Source organism: Stegodyphus dumicola, chromosome 1, assembly GCF_044657685.1.
Source record: "Stegodyphus dumicola isolate Sdum_Otavi_A_Nest chromosome 1, ASM4465768v1".
Taxonomy (NCBI): domain Eukaryota; kingdom Metazoa; phylum Arthropoda; class Arachnida; order Araneae; family Eresidae; genus Stegodyphus; species Stegodyphus dumicola.
The window spans coordinates 101,635,175-101,652,075 of NC_140768.1; the positions used below are offsets into that span (position 1 = coordinate 101,635,175).

Genomic DNA, 16,901 nt, shown 5'->3' on the forward strand with positions numbered 1-16,901 from the left:
GTTACAAATAATTCTTTGAAATGTTCGACTGAAATGTATTAATTTCTTCTTGTTCAAGGTGATTACGTTTAATTAATAATGCACTTGTTGAGAATTAACAGAAAACTTTTTAGAACTAGATCATTTAGGATACAATTTATATGCTTTCGCTATAAAGAATCAAATTGAAAAACAGTTTAAAAATAGCGAAGAAAAGTCTCTTTTCTGTGTTATAACGGCAAAAAAATATCTGCTACTTATCCGTGCTTGACATTAGGGAAAATATTCTCTCCACATTTGCGTAGTGGACTGGAATGGCAAATACTACGTATTAGTCTTGACTCCTGATCAATGCACTTTGTATCTGCAAAATAATTTAGCCATTTTTCGTCTATACTCAATTTCATAGTTGCTTCGAAGTTTTAGTAGGTATTATTTTTCTCTAAATAAACTTTTAGATATGCAGACTGGTTAAATAGAATCTCAGCATTGCCAATATCGATTTTTCTTATTTGTAAATGTGCAATTTTACGTTCTGGTTCTTCCTGTTCAGGAACTTAGTTGAGAGTAATCCAGTCATCACCACTTTAGAGATAACACGGTTCTGAATAGTGAAGTACAGTAACAGTCTTGTAGGTACGAGACGTATGGCAACCGTAGCTATAGCGAGCTTCCATATATATGAAAAATAGGATATAAAGAACTCTGTGCATATTAGACAGTAAATGTTTTCTATTTTTCAAAGTTTTTCCCATCCAGTTTAGGCTATTAGAATAAAGAAAAACACCTTTAGGTTACTATTCCTTTATCTTTAATCTCACCCTTCTCTGTGTTTTAAAAGCAAGGCTATGCAAGCCAGGTGTAGCACTCAATTCTTGGAAAACCAAAATACATTATAAGCATACATTAGAAGATACTGTTATGTCATGCATTGACCCAAAGAACCATGGATCCGTTGAGACAAAGAGCTTGAATCGGGTCTTTGTTATCATTCGAGTTCTTTGATTCAGCTGCCAGGCAACACTTTCAATTCTTAATGCTTATTCTTAATTGTAAATGTGTATATTAGGTAGAAATGTGTAAACGATGGACGGTTCTAAGCCAACGGAACCCTGCTGTTCTGCGCATCAAACTTTGGGTTTCCATGAGTCACAATAAAAATTCAAAAAGATAATTTTAAAAATTTTAAAGACACATACACCAGTTGACTAATGTTTATTAACTAAACAATAAAAATATGCATTCAGTTAGAAATCAGAAGCTTCGTGTAGGGGCTACCGGCGTCCGTAACGCGACGTCAGCAGCGACGTTAGTTAGGCGACGCAGTCGCAGACCAGGTTCCTAGGCAGCAGCCTTACCCTGTGTATAACACATGAAATTAAACATAACATTTTTGCGCATTAAAATTTAGCTCAATGCACGAAGTAGCGCACCAGGTCTCCTGGTGTTATTTCTGTCATTAATATCACAATTCATTAGAGGAATACTTGGGTTTTCCACACTGCTAATTTTCCTGAAGAATTTTTTGGCAATTTTAGATATATACCATTTAAGCTGAGGGATTTTGAACTCCTTATGGATTGCACTGTTTCTGATAAACCAGCGGCATCTAGTAATTTGCCGTAAAATTACATTTTGTAGAACTTGCAATTTTTTAATATACGTTTGGCTGGCAAAGCCCCATACCGGACAGGCGTAAGTTATTATGGAACGTAACATGACTTTATACAGGAGTAACTTATTATCTATAGACAAAACTGAATTCCTAGAAATTAAGGGGAAGAGTTTTGATTTAGCAGCTCGGAATTTGGAAACTAATTGTGTAATGTGGGGTCCCATGTTTATCTTTTATCTAACGTTATACCAAGGTATTTAACAGTCCTGGCCCACGGGATATCAGTGCCATATATAGTAATTTTTTGGGTAAGTGTCCTCTTTCTAGTGAAGAGTATGGCTTCAGATTTCTCAACGTTAATTAGTATTTTCCATTTTTGGAGCCAGGCCTCCAGTGCATGTATGTGTATTTGTAGTGCGAGTGTGACTTGGTCTAAAGATGCGTTTTTTGCTAGAATCGCTGTATCATCAGCGTACATGACAAGTGGGCTAATCTTTGGAATATGGTAACAGGTTGTTTGGCGACATTTTGGTAAGGCGATAAAGGTTACTATCTAGGACTTTAGCAGTGTACATGGATAAAATCAAGAATGTGCGCAATGCCATTTTTGTGCAATTCTGGAATGTTTTTTAAGTGAAAATAGGTCGACGTGTACATGGATACCGTGTATGTGCAATTCTTAAAAACGCGGCAAGCAGTTTGCGATTCTGCACTTTCTCCAAATTTCGCACCTAATCTTCGTCATGATTAAGCATTTTTGTTCCATAAAAGTTCTAGCATAAGCGTAATTCGGCTAGCAGATTGTTGGAAAAAAATGTTGAGTAAAAAAAAATGCCTTTACTTTGTGAAAACAAAATGGCGTCTAAGCAAAAACTAGCAGGTTGCTGTAGCAGGGTTGGTCGCCAAATTTTCGCCAAAAAGTCGCCAAGTTACCATAATCCAAAGATTAACCGGCAAGTGTAGCGCAGGGTGTCTGTGGTATGTCGTTCGCATAGAGTAAGAAATAAATCGGGCTGACCCGTGGCCTTCGAGATAACATGGCCTGGTTAGCTGCGAGTGACGTCACGAAAGGCGTCTGATCCTTCCGTGACTTTCTTTGCTTCAGATTTGAATACGAGCGTTTCGTTCGAGGTTTAGAATGTTTTGTTTTTAATAATGCATAATAATTAAATTTCCAGAGACTTGAATGGAAAACGTATATAAAAGGTCGTATATTCATTTGCAGTTAAGATTAATAACTTAATAAATATTATTTTTTAAGAAATATTAACGAAATTTTCTATGCCATGTTTTAGGTTATCTTGTGCATTTTTTTTTACACTGTATTGTAATAATTTGTTAGGATACACTCAAAAAAGAAAGTTTTGAAATAAGTAAATAAAAAGGCTGTTATTTTTTAACATAAAAATGTCTTTACAGTTTGAGAAGGAGAGGAATGAAAGGAATGAAAAGATTTAGAAATATAAATAATTCACTAACAAAAGTAAATATAATTTAGCAAATTAAATGACATAAAAATTATTTTACTTAAAACTATAAATATTTCAGAGCTTCCAAACATTATGCAAATGCATTTTTAATTCATTTAAATTACTATTTAATAAAATGAATAGCTGTTCAAAAGCCACAGAAAAAATTTAAATCCCCAATTTTTAAATTAAATAAATTACAATTTTGCTGCACCATTACAGAAAACGAATAATTTTCACATATTTATATGTTATCTATAGCAATAATTATAATAATATTTACATTATTACTTATATGTAGATGCATAATAAATAATATATTTACAAATAAAAGCCATCCATATAATGTTTCACGAAAGCGTAAAATCAATAAATTTGCCAACGAAAACCGCAAAACAACTATACATAGAACAAACCATCATTTCTGTCTAATTAGCAAATACTGTGCAAGCTGTACTAGTATACTGAAGCAATAATTAATCGCAATTGATAATTTATTTTGAAAAATTATGAAGTATTATTAAATAATAAGGAAACAGCAAAAGGATTAATAAATTTAAATGTAAAAGATACATTATTGAAAATATATTTGAACTGCATCATATTTAGTACACTATTTTCAAAAAATAAAACAATGTCATTTACATACTCATATCGTTTCATCACGTATTCTTGACTTTTTTAAGTTTCCTTTCATCGATTTTTGTATGCATATTATTTTGAAGAACTTTAATTTTAGGATGTGGATGAAAACTGAGCAATAAAATATAAATACCAGCAGCAGATTTGTGTAAAATAATATTTGAAGTATCTGAAATATTTAACTTATTCGGTAACATAGAAGAAAAATCCTCAAATGATGCTATTTTGTCCTTTCTCAAAAATTCATTAAAAATATACTTCTCCATCTTAGTTCTTTTTTCCTCCCTGCTCATCCTCTGAGGGGTTGGACTTTCAGATAAGTATTTTGGACAACCAGAAAAACTGCATGGGTAAGCATCGTTATTTAATTTAGGATGCCCTCTGCACATCTGAATAAAAGTACCTTCGTTTGTTGGTAAATAATCATAGCGAATAATATCAGCTTTTCGAAAATGTTTTTCACACACTACGCTGCGATCACTTGGAATAAAAATTTTCCTTGGAATTTTTTTGATCCATAAATCTCGTTTTACCGTATCTTTTTGAAATTTGAATACTTATTCATTGGTGAAATCGTAATTGGATTTGCATGCTGGAACGCAACATCTTGCAGGTATGATGAAGACAGCTCTACATAGACGTCGATCGTTATTCTTGTTAACAAATAAGTTAACTAGTAATCTCAATTTAAAAACGAAAATATCCTTAACAACATTACTTAAATTTAGCAATAAAAAAGACACGAATAATAAAAACTTGCAGTGTCCACACAATGCAGTGCGAAGGGTGAAAATTCAGACGCCTTACGTGACGTCAAATCACGTGGTTCTGCAGCTGACCAGGCCATCTAATCTCGAAGGCCACGGCTGACCAGGGACCCTTGCGGGACGCCAGCATAGATGCGCCTCTCAGTAGAATACGTGTTTTTGTAGCGAACGACAAAGTGTCTCTCATAGAGATAAGATTTAGTGATGTGAATGATGTATCTTGGGAAACCGAAGTTTATGAGTTTGTAGATTAAGCCGTCTAGCCAGACTCTATCGAAAGCTTTCGATATATCGAGGAAAAGTGCACCAGTATTCTCTTTCTTATTCAGACCTTCTGCAAATTATTCCGTTACTCTATACAATTGATGGGTTGTGGCATGCTTTCGTCTAAAACCGTGCTGTTGAGGTATAAGCATGCTCTTTTCGTTAATATGCTCCAATATTCTATCATGCATGACTGCTTCCGCAATTTTGCTCAACGTAGAGAGAAGACTTATTGGTCTGTATGATGCTGGTTCGTTGGCCGGCTTTGAAGGTTTTGGTATAGGAACAATAACTGAAGTTTTCCAGGCTTTTGGAAAGAAATTGAGTGTTAGCACTTAATTGATGATATTAGTGAATTTAAACAGCGTCACATGCCTTATCTGTCGAATCACCTTCGTGCTTACACCATATCGTCCAGGGCTTTTTCTAACTTTCCTTTTTTCAATATATCTAATAACCTCCGAAGGTCTAGCTAGACGAATGTTGTCTGCGTTTGTTTTTGAAAAATATTGATTATTCGTGAAGCTAACTGTGTGTTCTGCGTCTGGGTTAGCAATGTTGTGAGTGCAAAACTGAGATGCATAGTTATCAGCTAGTAACTCAGCTTTGTCAGTTTTGGTGTAAACGATTCCGTTGCGGCCATTAAGAGGCGGAATACTTGTGTAGCATCTCTTATATTTGGACACTGCTTTCCAGATTGAATGATCATCAGTGGAGAGAGAATCCAAATAATTAGACCAGTCTCGTTATGCATGTAAATTAGTAAGGGACCTGACTTCCTGATTGAGCTGATTTAGTAACCTTTTGTCATCAGGACAACGTGAGCGTTGCCATTCTTTCCGTGCTCTGTTACGTCTTTCGATCAATGTCTTAATTTCAGGATTTCGTGAGCGTTTGCAGACAGGAACCTCTTTGCTATGATCAGAGCATTTTTAAGGGTATTGGTAAATTCATCAACCAGAGCATCTAACTCATCCTCACTTTGGCCTGTGGGTAAAGTGTACTGTGTGTTGTTCAGAGCTTCGGCGTAATTCGCCCAGTTATAATTTTGGTGGGGGCCTAATTTAACTTCTTGTAAGAAGACTGCGTCAGGACTGTACTCCTGTATAAAATCCCTGAGTTCATTATATCTCTGGGGTAAGCCATTTGCGTTCCATGTAACAATGCTTAAATTTTCACAATTTTGCAAACTAGCCATTAATTTCATTGAGCATTGAAGTACACAAACAATCTATCAATGTTATCAGTATGGGTTTTAAATTTAGGAACATATTTTTTAAAAATTTGAATCATTTTTCCTATATTAGCCTGTCCAAATATACTCTGAATTTCTTTCATATATCTTAGGAATTCAAACATATCTGAGCCCCTAGTGCTCTTATTACTAGAATTAAACATGTTATTATTATTACTATTTACATTTTTATTTACATTTCTATTTTCAGCCTGTGGCAATTCAGCAATGAGGGCATTTTCTGGACATGTGTCCCCACTAGCTGCACTATTAGGCTTATTTGTTGGATTCAAAGCCTGAGCAAAACTAAAACCAAGTTTCACATGGTTTTTCTTGGTGATTGCAGGTTTGTACTTAGGAAATTTCGGGCAACCACGATACGACGATGGGTGCTGGCCTAGGCAGTTCGCACACTTGGGATTGCCTGTGCGACCTTTTATTGGACATTCGACAGTTCTGTGTTTCTCAGCGAATTTAACACATCTAGGTTCAAAGAAACAATTCTCCGAGGAATGATGCAATTTCTGGCAGCTATGGCACTGAGATACCTGATTTTTTAGATGAATTTTTCAACTGCCATGGAGAATAGCATAAGCCCCTTCAGCTCATATATATCTTCAATATTCTCAGACTGCATGAGTGTCAGCATGGGTACTCCAGTCCTGCGTCTAGTTAGCTGCGCTACCTTTTGTACAACGAATCCTTTTTCAGTGACTGCCTGAGCTATTTCCTGAGTATTGGCATTAGATGGTAAGCCCCTGATGACTACTTTAACAGGTCTCTTATACTTTTCGTTAATAATATAGTGCTCGACTTTTTCTTCTTTAAATAGTGCAGTAAGTGTTCGATGATCCTCAGGAGTTTGGGGAAAAACTTTTAAAAATTCCCCATTAATCTTCCCTAAAAATTTTGCTTGCGTTCTTAGTGCAAGTTTCTTTAAGAATTCGCCAAAAGAGAGCTCTCCTGGGTTGACCATTGTGGGCAGAACTTTTGGTACCTGGGGGGAACTGTTAACTTGCTGAATTACCACGTCCTGAGGGGAAGTGCCAGCAGTATTAGAGGAATCATCATTTTCATTTTCACTTAAGGCAGAAAATTTATTTTTTACTTCTAGTACATTTTTCATTTTTTCCATTCTAATTTGTTTACTCGTTTTACGAGGTAATCGAAATCCATCGTTAACATTTAAATCAAATATAATTTCATTAACAGATTTACGTTTAAGATTTTACAGTGTTATTACTACAAGGGGAAATATTTCACTTAGCTATGCCTGCCGAAATAGTTAAACCGCACTTGCCTCTCAAATCGTCGGCTTCCTTCCCGAGTTGCTGTATTAACTTGGCCATAGGTTCAGTCATGATATCCACATCCGTCACAACTATTCTTTGGTGGTAAGCTTTAACAGCCGATTTAATGTGGTCAATTTGGGCCTCCAAATCCACTATCCGGGAACGCATAAAATTCTGATTGATCGCATCATCCTGAGCAGTTAAGTCGGCGACTCCATCGCTAGTGTTAGTCGTAATATCATCCGCAGGGACACGATCGTCCATACGGTTATCATCGTTGCCTGATGGCAAAACAGCTTCGGTGGACTCGCTCATGACGAGAACCTACATCCACGAGTGATCAGGACCAAATGATGGTCAGCAGCGACGTACGTGCTAGAATAATTCCGTTTTTCGATTGTTCAGTCGATGAGTATTCAAGATCTAGATTCATGTTCGCTGCGGAATTTCAACGACATATGTGGCAACAAAAAACACATGACATCTATAGCACGAGTTAATACTATTAATAAGTAAAATTACGTAAATTTAGGATAAGTTAAAAAGAAAAAAATACAATACTTTTCTTTAATTGTCTTTACCAAAAATGCGTATAATGTACTGACCTACTTTAAATATTAAGATATATTTTTCTAAGGGTGGGATGGGGTTCCATGAAGGAACCTTACATTTCTAAGTGTTTCGTGAGTAGACAAAGTTTGAAGATCACTAGTTTAAATCATAACCTTTCAGCTAAGAAACCTTTTGACGTATGGTGAATCTGAAAAACAACGAGAAATTCAGTAATTGTACATAATAATAATTGTAATTAACTTTTAATACTTTAATAATTACTATTAATAACTTTTGAAAAATGGGGCAACGCTAAACGTTCTTTCTGTTCACTAATCGATTTTTCTATCATTTTTTTGTGACACGATTCACCTTTTTTCCCCCTTCCTTATCATATCGTACTATATATAGCGAAACAAATCTTCAGTTCCTCGAAATTCATTACAACGAGCTTCGACTGTGTCCAGTCCTTCTAAATTTTAGCAACGATTTTACTTCAAATCACGTAAATGAATTTTGTCGCATAACTAATTGACTTTATAGAGATATATAACAAAAAGTAATAGAGATAAAAAATATATCACGTATTCTTTATTCTTGTTTTGCGTTCACAGGGTTTGAGATTTTCACTGTTGGGATTGGAAGAGGCATTAACCGGCAGCTGCTTTCGGATATAGCTTCAAAACCCCCACTCAGTCACGTCTTTATCCTTGATAAATATAGCGACCTGCAGGCTATAATGAAGATCATTAAAAATCGTCCACCAGAAGGTAAGATTCTGAAATAAAGGTAAGAATTGATCTATAGTAGGTGCCGCTTAATATAATCACGTTTGTTCATGACTATTTTGATAACATTAACTGAATGATTACATCAATCGATAAAAAATATATTTCAATATATCAGCTGAATTTAACTATTTAAATATAACGAGGTATACGAGGTATGTCTAACGAATATAATTAATATTCAAAGGACACACCTCGTCTCAAGATTTGTAGGAAATTCGCCAGCTTCATCATTTTCTTCCTCAGAAAGTTTATCACATGAAGTTCTTCGATTTAATTCAGAAAACGGCTAGCAGGAATCTTCATCTGTCATTGATGCTGCCAACTTGATTTTTTTCAAATATTTTCCGTCGAAAAATTTTTTAGATATTTAGCAACAAAAAAGCAAAGTTCTCTAAGATTCTGATCCTTTATTCGCTAGTTCTGACTGATCTAATTGATATTATAAAAACTTGGTAAACGAGCTCCTTTACACATAGTACTCTTAAATCAAAAGCAAACTTCTCAGCGACTTAATCCCTTATTTGCGACACGTTTCCGCCAATTTCTGTAGTCCATTTTGACCTTTCTTTGGAGGTTTCATCTTTTATTTGACAACTTTACTCCAATTTTTTAAAAAAATCATTCTGCAATATTTTTATAACATTAACCGAATTATTGATCACAATAAGCTATGTATTTTCTATCTTTTCGTATACAAACGTGCGGGCCTTAGCCAACTCGATTGCAATTTCCGATTGATAACATTAACCACGAACACATTAAGCGGGCGACTACTGTATCCCCAACGGACATCAATCGAAGGAAAAATAAATTAATTACTTTATCTTTCAAATATTTTGCTACATTTATTTTTCAGGATGATTACTAGAAATAACTTTTTTCCAAAGTGCTAAGAATAATTCTTCTCAATCAAAGATAATGGTGGTTACTTAGGCCTAATGCAGAAGAAGGCTTTATGGTTTAAGACATAAAAGTCACCAAATCCCTTCACACATGTTTAACAGGACTTAAGCCGTAGCCAGTGGGAGGAATGTAAAGTTACACATGCGTAAATGTGTAGCTGATTCAGAGAAACCGTCGACAGCGTTCATGTTTGCTTCGCTGTGACTGGTCAGTTCTTATACCAAGTTGGCATAATGGTATAGCGTTCGAGAAGTTAGAACTTTAGGCGAAGTTCTTAAACGAATTTTTATGACGTAGAGAGCTCTGGTTTTCTACCAACAAATCTTGGATAATACCTATTACAATAAAAATAATCATGTAAACAGTGCCTTACAGCTAATTTTATCAACTTTTAATGATAATTATTCCATTGCGATTTTATAACGAAAGCTGGAATACTGGAAAAATTTGTTGTTGCACGTGTTAAAGTACATCGTTAAATAAGCAAGTCTGCTGGCAAAGTTTTATATTTAATTCCAAAATCTAAATTATACTAAAATATATTATTTAAAACAAATGTGATAAAAATAGGGAAACGGGTGTCAAAGAGCTACATGTAAAAGTTTTGCAATTGCGGAAAATTTAATTATGTACCACTTAATTCTTTACTGATCTCTCGCGTAAATAAGCATTAATATCTGCTTCTGTACTGAAACTGTAGAGAATTTGCAAGTAGTTTTAAAGCTGAGAAAAAGTTGACATTTTAAATCTTCTATTAACTATTAGATACCAGCAATATTTTTCATTAAGGAACCTTTAGATGTGTTAACTTGTTAGTTAACACATCTAAACTTGTTAGTGATGCATATTATAATATACAGGGTGTCTCAAAACATATAGCGAAAAACTTTTAGGGGAAGTAGGGCACATAATAAGGATTGAGAACTGCATAGCAGCTCATGGTGCGAAACGTCATCGTACGCCTCTGTACAAAAATGCGGTAGGGAAAAGTGAAGATTTCCTCATTCAATCGGTAGCCAACATACTAAGCGCATGCAACGGTGTACGAACAATGAGCTTGCAGATATGCACTTAGTGTATGGAATAACTGACGTCAATGTATAAACCGCTGAACGAATTTATCGAGAAAATCTCATCCGCACCACACCACCAGACATCAACCGCACCACAGTGTTTTTGCAAGTTTGCATGGAAATTTGTGCGAGTACGGGTCATTAAGAACCTCTCCAATAGCTACAATTGAGACTTCTGCACTCAAAGGAAACGCAGAATATTACCTGTTCTTCTGCCGTCTTACAAGTGACCTGCATATTCGGAAATCCACCAAGCTATACCTTAACATTAAAACACTGGTGATATCTCAACGTCACCTGTTTCTAAAAAGCTTGAAAATACACCAAAAGCTCAGTACTCTAGAACTGGACCTATGCCAAGTAACACCTTAGGGTCGAAAAGAAAAAAGCAGAAAGAGCAATGACTAGGTTGCAGCCCAATAATTGATTCTGAACATCAACAATTTCCATAATGCTTCGAAACACCAAACATCCTGAACATTTCCCATGAACATTATTTATGAACTTGAAAGATATGAGATCAGTACAGTCTTACCCTCACATAACAAGAACCAGACATTCCAATATATTAGCAAAATAAAATCTCGTATGTTTTAGCTATCTACATAAAAATACAAAAATTCCAGTGCAACGATCTCCAAAATATCAACTGTATTTACGTTGTAGGGGTTTCCTTATTTTGCATAACACGTTTAATTACCTTTCCTGAACCTCCCATTTTTCCCTCGCATTTCCTCTCCCGGATGAAAATTTAAAGCTGAGTGAAGTGAGTATAAAGTCAGACGAATCTTGAAGTTCATTCAGAGCGTGATCTCGCTAGCCACCACATGTTACTAGTTTGTCCTTGATATGCTGAGTTTTTGATACGCCTTTTTGGCTATTTATTGACTATTTAATAAGTATGCTGAATCAGCCTAGTTATCCTTAAATTAAATTGTTAGTCCAGCACCACTCTTTATCTTTGAAATTATTGTGTAACCATTCTTAAACTCCACCGCAAGTCGTCGATGTTATTGTAAGTACGAAGTTTGTGCATTTGTGTTCAGAGTTTTACGAATAATTAAAGGGTTATTTTACCCATCTTCTGTGCTGGTATTCTTTTACGCTTGAGCGAAAAGTCGCCAGGTTCCTTAGTGAGATCTAACAAGGTTTATGATAACAAAAAGTATCAGATCCTACAACCTAATCGAGTATTGTAATTAATGAGTATACTCAATAGTTTGTGTTAAGTTATGTAATTTTACCTAATTTTACGTTATTATCTTCTTATGTTTAAATGTAATCATTCCGATGTATAACCACCGTTCCTTGGGAGAAAAAACATACACTTAATTCCACTTTTTCGTACTCTAGTTGATGAATATATTTGGGCAATAAGTGCTCGATTCTGTAGTAAAATCTCTGGTTCCTCATGCACTTTTACCTGTTTATCTGAAGAGCGTTTCGTTGCAGTGTGTTTTAAATGCTGAAGTCCTTACACGCCTTTCATCTTCAACGGGTTCAGCTCTCCGATGAGCATCCTGAACGTGTGCATTTCGCATAGTAGTATCTGCAACAAAGTGTCCGAGATGTGAATTTTCCAGCTTATTTGGTGTTTACATATGAGGGCACATTCAATAGGGAGGGCGCATTCAATCAGCAGAATGAGCATTTGTATGCTCAAGAGAACCCAACCGGTCTGCGGCACAACTCAGCACAACATCGCATTGCACTAAATGTAAGAACAGGTTTGGTCAGCGACTACTTAGTCGGGCCGTACTTTATCAGATCTGTCTGGAGCAAGTTCTTCCCGGCTTTCTTACTTGACGATGTTCCAGTAAATGAAAGGCTCAACATGTGGTTCCAAAATGACGGGGAAACTGCCCATTTTGAACTGGTTGTTTGTAGGCATTTGAATAGGTTATTCTTGCATTCAATGGATTGGTCGTGGTGGACCGATTATCCAACGCTCACCTGATATTTTAAGGTTTTATCACCTTGACTTCTTTCTGTGGGCGAGCCCTCAAAGCTGTCATGTATCACGATCCTCCCGGTGTATTCGATCGTGCCTGGCAAACAATGTTCCGTCGTTGTTAGGCACGCTTAGTGTCTGATGATGCAAACTTTGAGCATCTGTGTTGTAACATTAGAGCTGTATTCATCTCATACGCCATTTGTATTCACGGCGTCTAATAAATGTTTCAAATTAATCACTCTCTTGTGTCCTTTATGATCTTCTACCTGTGCTACCACTTACTCCTGACGTTTCCGATCATGGGCTGTATGTAATTCTCAATCCTTATGCTATACCTTACCTCCCCTAAAAGTTTGTCGCTACATGTTTGAGACACCTTGTATAAGGGTTACTTATAATAGCATACACTGGAAAATATTTCATATATTATGAGCAAACATTCCTAAACCTACAAGCGTGATAAATATCAACGTCATTTTTTCTTTAATCTGTATATAAATAGCCAATATTTAGGCGTGAAATCATTTCATAATTTTGTTAGTGTTTTTGTTAAATTGAATATAATTGAATCAGCATATCTTTTATGTTCCTATTCTAAAATAACAACAATCTTATTTAGAGCTGATCACCAATTTAATGCAGGTATAACATCTGATCTTTGGCAGTTGTTAAATTTCTTTTGTAAAGTTAGGTTCAATGTTTAAAAATATTAAGCTATTCTTAAAATTTTCGTCGACTTACCCTTAAAAATATTTCGCTAATTTGGGATTGAACTTTAGTTCGAGCGAAGATTTCATTGTTCCGAAAGTCACAACAAAATTTGAGGAAAATGTCCTGCTACTCCTCTACTTCATTTGCATTAAATTTATGGTAAACAACATTTATCTTAATATGAAATTGCATTTAAAATTTAAAATGCTCATATACATTTTTCACCAGAGGTGCTATTAGTTTCGATCTTCACACTTTTATTTGTACCACTTTTCAAATAAAAGTATATTGCCAAAAAAATGCTATAACTATGCATTATTTTTAACGAAATAATATATGAATATACATTCCCCTCCAAAAGTTAAGGAACAGCATGCTTTTTTGTGTCTAATTTGAGAATGAAGTAACATAGAAACAAGAATTTTAGAGGACATGTTCATTAAACAGTTCTTTAATGAATGTGACATAGAATGTTTCTAAAGTTCAACACAAACATGAATTACAACAAAAAATTTCATTCTTGGCAGAGAAATCCAGTCTTGGAGAAACAGTGCATCGTAGCTCTTTGAGGAAAAATGTGGTGGTAACATTATAAAAAATGGGCTCTAATAAGGAATATTACAAGGTATTTCTCCCACGTTCTTGGCATGCCTTCGTGGTGTGGTGGTCTGCACACTGGGCGCGTATTCAAGAGGTTCGCGGCTCGATTCCCGGCGAAGGCGTAGCATATCTTTCATCTTTCTTGCTTCTCAAAATACCTAATGACTCTACAATGTTTCCTTCCATAGCTGCAATACATTAGCGGCAGCTTAATTCCATGCTGTCAATTAAGTTGTTAGTCCGTGAAATGGAAAGCAATGATCAGGCACGGAGTAATCCTTGTTCAAGCTCAACCAACGACCTTGAAGGAGAACTTAAAGCAACAACCTGTCTCCCAAGGTAGTTCCAAAGATGCTCAATCGGATTCAAGTCTGGGGACTGAGCTGGCTGTTCCATCCGCTCCATATCATGACCCTCAAGATATTCTTCAGCAACCCGAGATCGGTGCGATTGCGCATTGCCTTCCATAAGAAGAAATCCAGGACCAATAGCAGCGACATATGGACAGACATATTGATCAACGATCTCATCACCATATCTCACAACGCTCAAAGTTCTTCCATGGAACACGTGCAGATCAGTATGACTACCGAAAGAGATCCCAGCCCAAACCATTATTTCACCACCTCTGCAACTGTGTCTTTCCACAGTGTGGGATTGGTTGTATCTGGTGCGTTATTTTTTCCAGATCAGCTCGTCCTGAATCACTCTCTATTGTGAACCTGGACTCGTCTGTGAAGAGAATAGACGTACGTTGTTGACTGGTCCAGGAGACGTGTTCTCTTGACCAACATAACTGTCCTCGTGTCAAGGGGACACAAATAACTGGTCGTCTTGCATACAGATCTGTATTGTGCAGGCAGGCGTCTGCGCACTGTAGTAGCTGAGATTCTTGTCCCTGTTGCCACTAAATGATCTGCCATGAGCTGAAGCACGGTAATGTTGCTCCTCCTTTGGGCGCCGAAAGCGTTAAAGCGGAATCCCGGAAATGTTTTAATTCTTGATTTGCCTGGGACATGTCTTCTAGACACAGCATTCTCGGATTCAAACTGATTCTGTAGACGGTGGACCACACTACGAGAAACATTGAGACGTCTAGCAGCATCAACTTGTCACAAACCTATTTCCATCCATCCGATCGTCCGCTAACTCAACGAATCGGGCAAACGTCTTCTTCTGAACATAGACTGTCCTTGATATTGTCAACGGAAATGCTAATAACAATTGAAGATCAACATTCGTGAACAAAACTTACAACTTTTGCATTTTCCTAGTTCCTAGTTCATCTGATATGCCGGAATTATCATGCGAACTTGTATGACGTGATCCGGCTCTCTGAAGTAGTGTAGTTCGACGCCTGGCTATAACATTTCTTGACTGACTGCTACCGTGGTTGAAGGAGCGCTGAGAGTGAGGTAAGGGGCGTGACCATTGCCACATGTGTGTTGAAGTTTCAACTCATTGGTCTGGAGGAGTCTTGATTTGCTGTCATGTGACTCGTGAGTTGATAATGTCTCCTGATTTGTGGTGAGGATATTATACAGCATTTTTTACAAACAGTAATATAATATGAAAATTAAGACGGATAAGATAAATTAAATGCATTATTTATACTATATACAAGTTCCGATAGCATTTCAGTATTCGTAAATTAAATAGGAAAATTTGTATCAATCATATGAGCTTTTTGCATTTTTTTCTCAAAATCCTGTAAAAGTATTCACTTCTATAAAATAAAAGTGATAGCTATAGTTTTTAAAATAGTTTCTTAAACTTCCTTACTCTTATGCATATAAACTGTTAATTTAAATATTACTGACATTTTTGTAATGCTGAGCTTTGCATGCTGTTCCTTAATTTTTGGAAGGAAGTGTAAAAAAGGTATGGCTATTTAACACTATCGACAATTCTAAAGACATGCTGTTTTTAAATATTTTGTAATTTTGTTGTTGAATTTTATGTAGTGTAAATGTGAAAAAAGTGATGTTTTGTAATTAGAGTTAAAAATAATAACAGCTAATAAAAATAAGGTATGAAGTCAAAAGAAGTTGTGCAGGCTATCCTGTTAAGAACACCGAATATTTATATCATAAATTGAGAAATGACTGAACAAAATAGAAAAACATATGGCAACACTCAAGTAAGAGTTCTAAAATTATTTTGCTGTTAAAAATTTTGTGGTTTTACTGCTGAATTTTATGTGCCGTAAGTGCGAAGAAACCGATGTTTAAAGTTAAAAGAAGAATAATGTTGTGATAGCAGGTGTGAGTCCACCAAGAGAAGATTGGTAAACTGCGAGTTCAGCGATAGTATGGAAATTATGAATAAACTCAGTGGAGTTACGTTAAAATCTGTATCCTTTCATATTTTCTTTCATTTGGGAGCAAGGGGGATATTTAATTGCAAAAATATATGGGTCTCTCTTTTCTATGGTAGAAGCGTCTTTTATGGAGATTTACGTAGGAAATCTAGCCCTTATTTCCATTAACCATGAGAAAATTCATGCCAGTTTCCTTGCAGCAATGTTCCGTCGTGAATTATTCAATTATATCTACCGAAAGCTTGGGTGAATTTTGCAAAAGCGTTAAATCATTATGAAAAAATGATTAAACGGACCCAGTTTCAAAATACAGTGAACGAAGCCACACGAAAGATCGCTATTGTTAAAGTTTTACTTAACATTTCCACTTAAAATTATTGCTGATTAGTTCGCCCATGTTATGTTACGCTTAATTTTAAGATTATTCCAGTTCTTTAAATTCGGATCTATACGTTTTGTTCACAGGTTTTTGTTTAATTGCAGAGTTAAAAATTGACTATAGTTAATTTAATCAAATTATTAATTATCGAGCTAATTGTTGGATTTCAATATAAAGCTTTGGTTCTTGATCTTTAAACACTTGGTTTAGGACGGATAGCTTGTTTGCTCCATATTACAGATTTTTACTGCTTTTTAGTATTTTTATTTAATGAGTTATTTTGCTAAATTTGATTTGTATTACACTTTTTAAATCAAATTAATAGTGCGGGTACCGACTTTACAATTTCTGAATCG

The 16,901-nt window shown here is 35.6% G+C and overlaps 1 protein-coding gene across 3 annotated transcripts in view; it reads left to right on the top strand.

Annotated features, from left to right (window-relative positions):
* The window catches only part of LOC118189532 (complement C2-like), a 105,746-nt gene that overhangs the window by 62,705 nt on the left and 26,140 nt on the right, over positions 1-16,901 (top strand). For all 3 annotated transcript variants that reach the window (XM_085818349.1, XM_035360158.2, XM_085818345.1), the window contains exon 8: positions 8,429-8,584. In XM_085818349.1, coding sequence (XP_085674475.1) covers positions 8,429-8,584 — 156 coding nt within the window. The remainder of the gene's footprint in view (positions 1-8,428; positions 8,585-16,901) is intronic.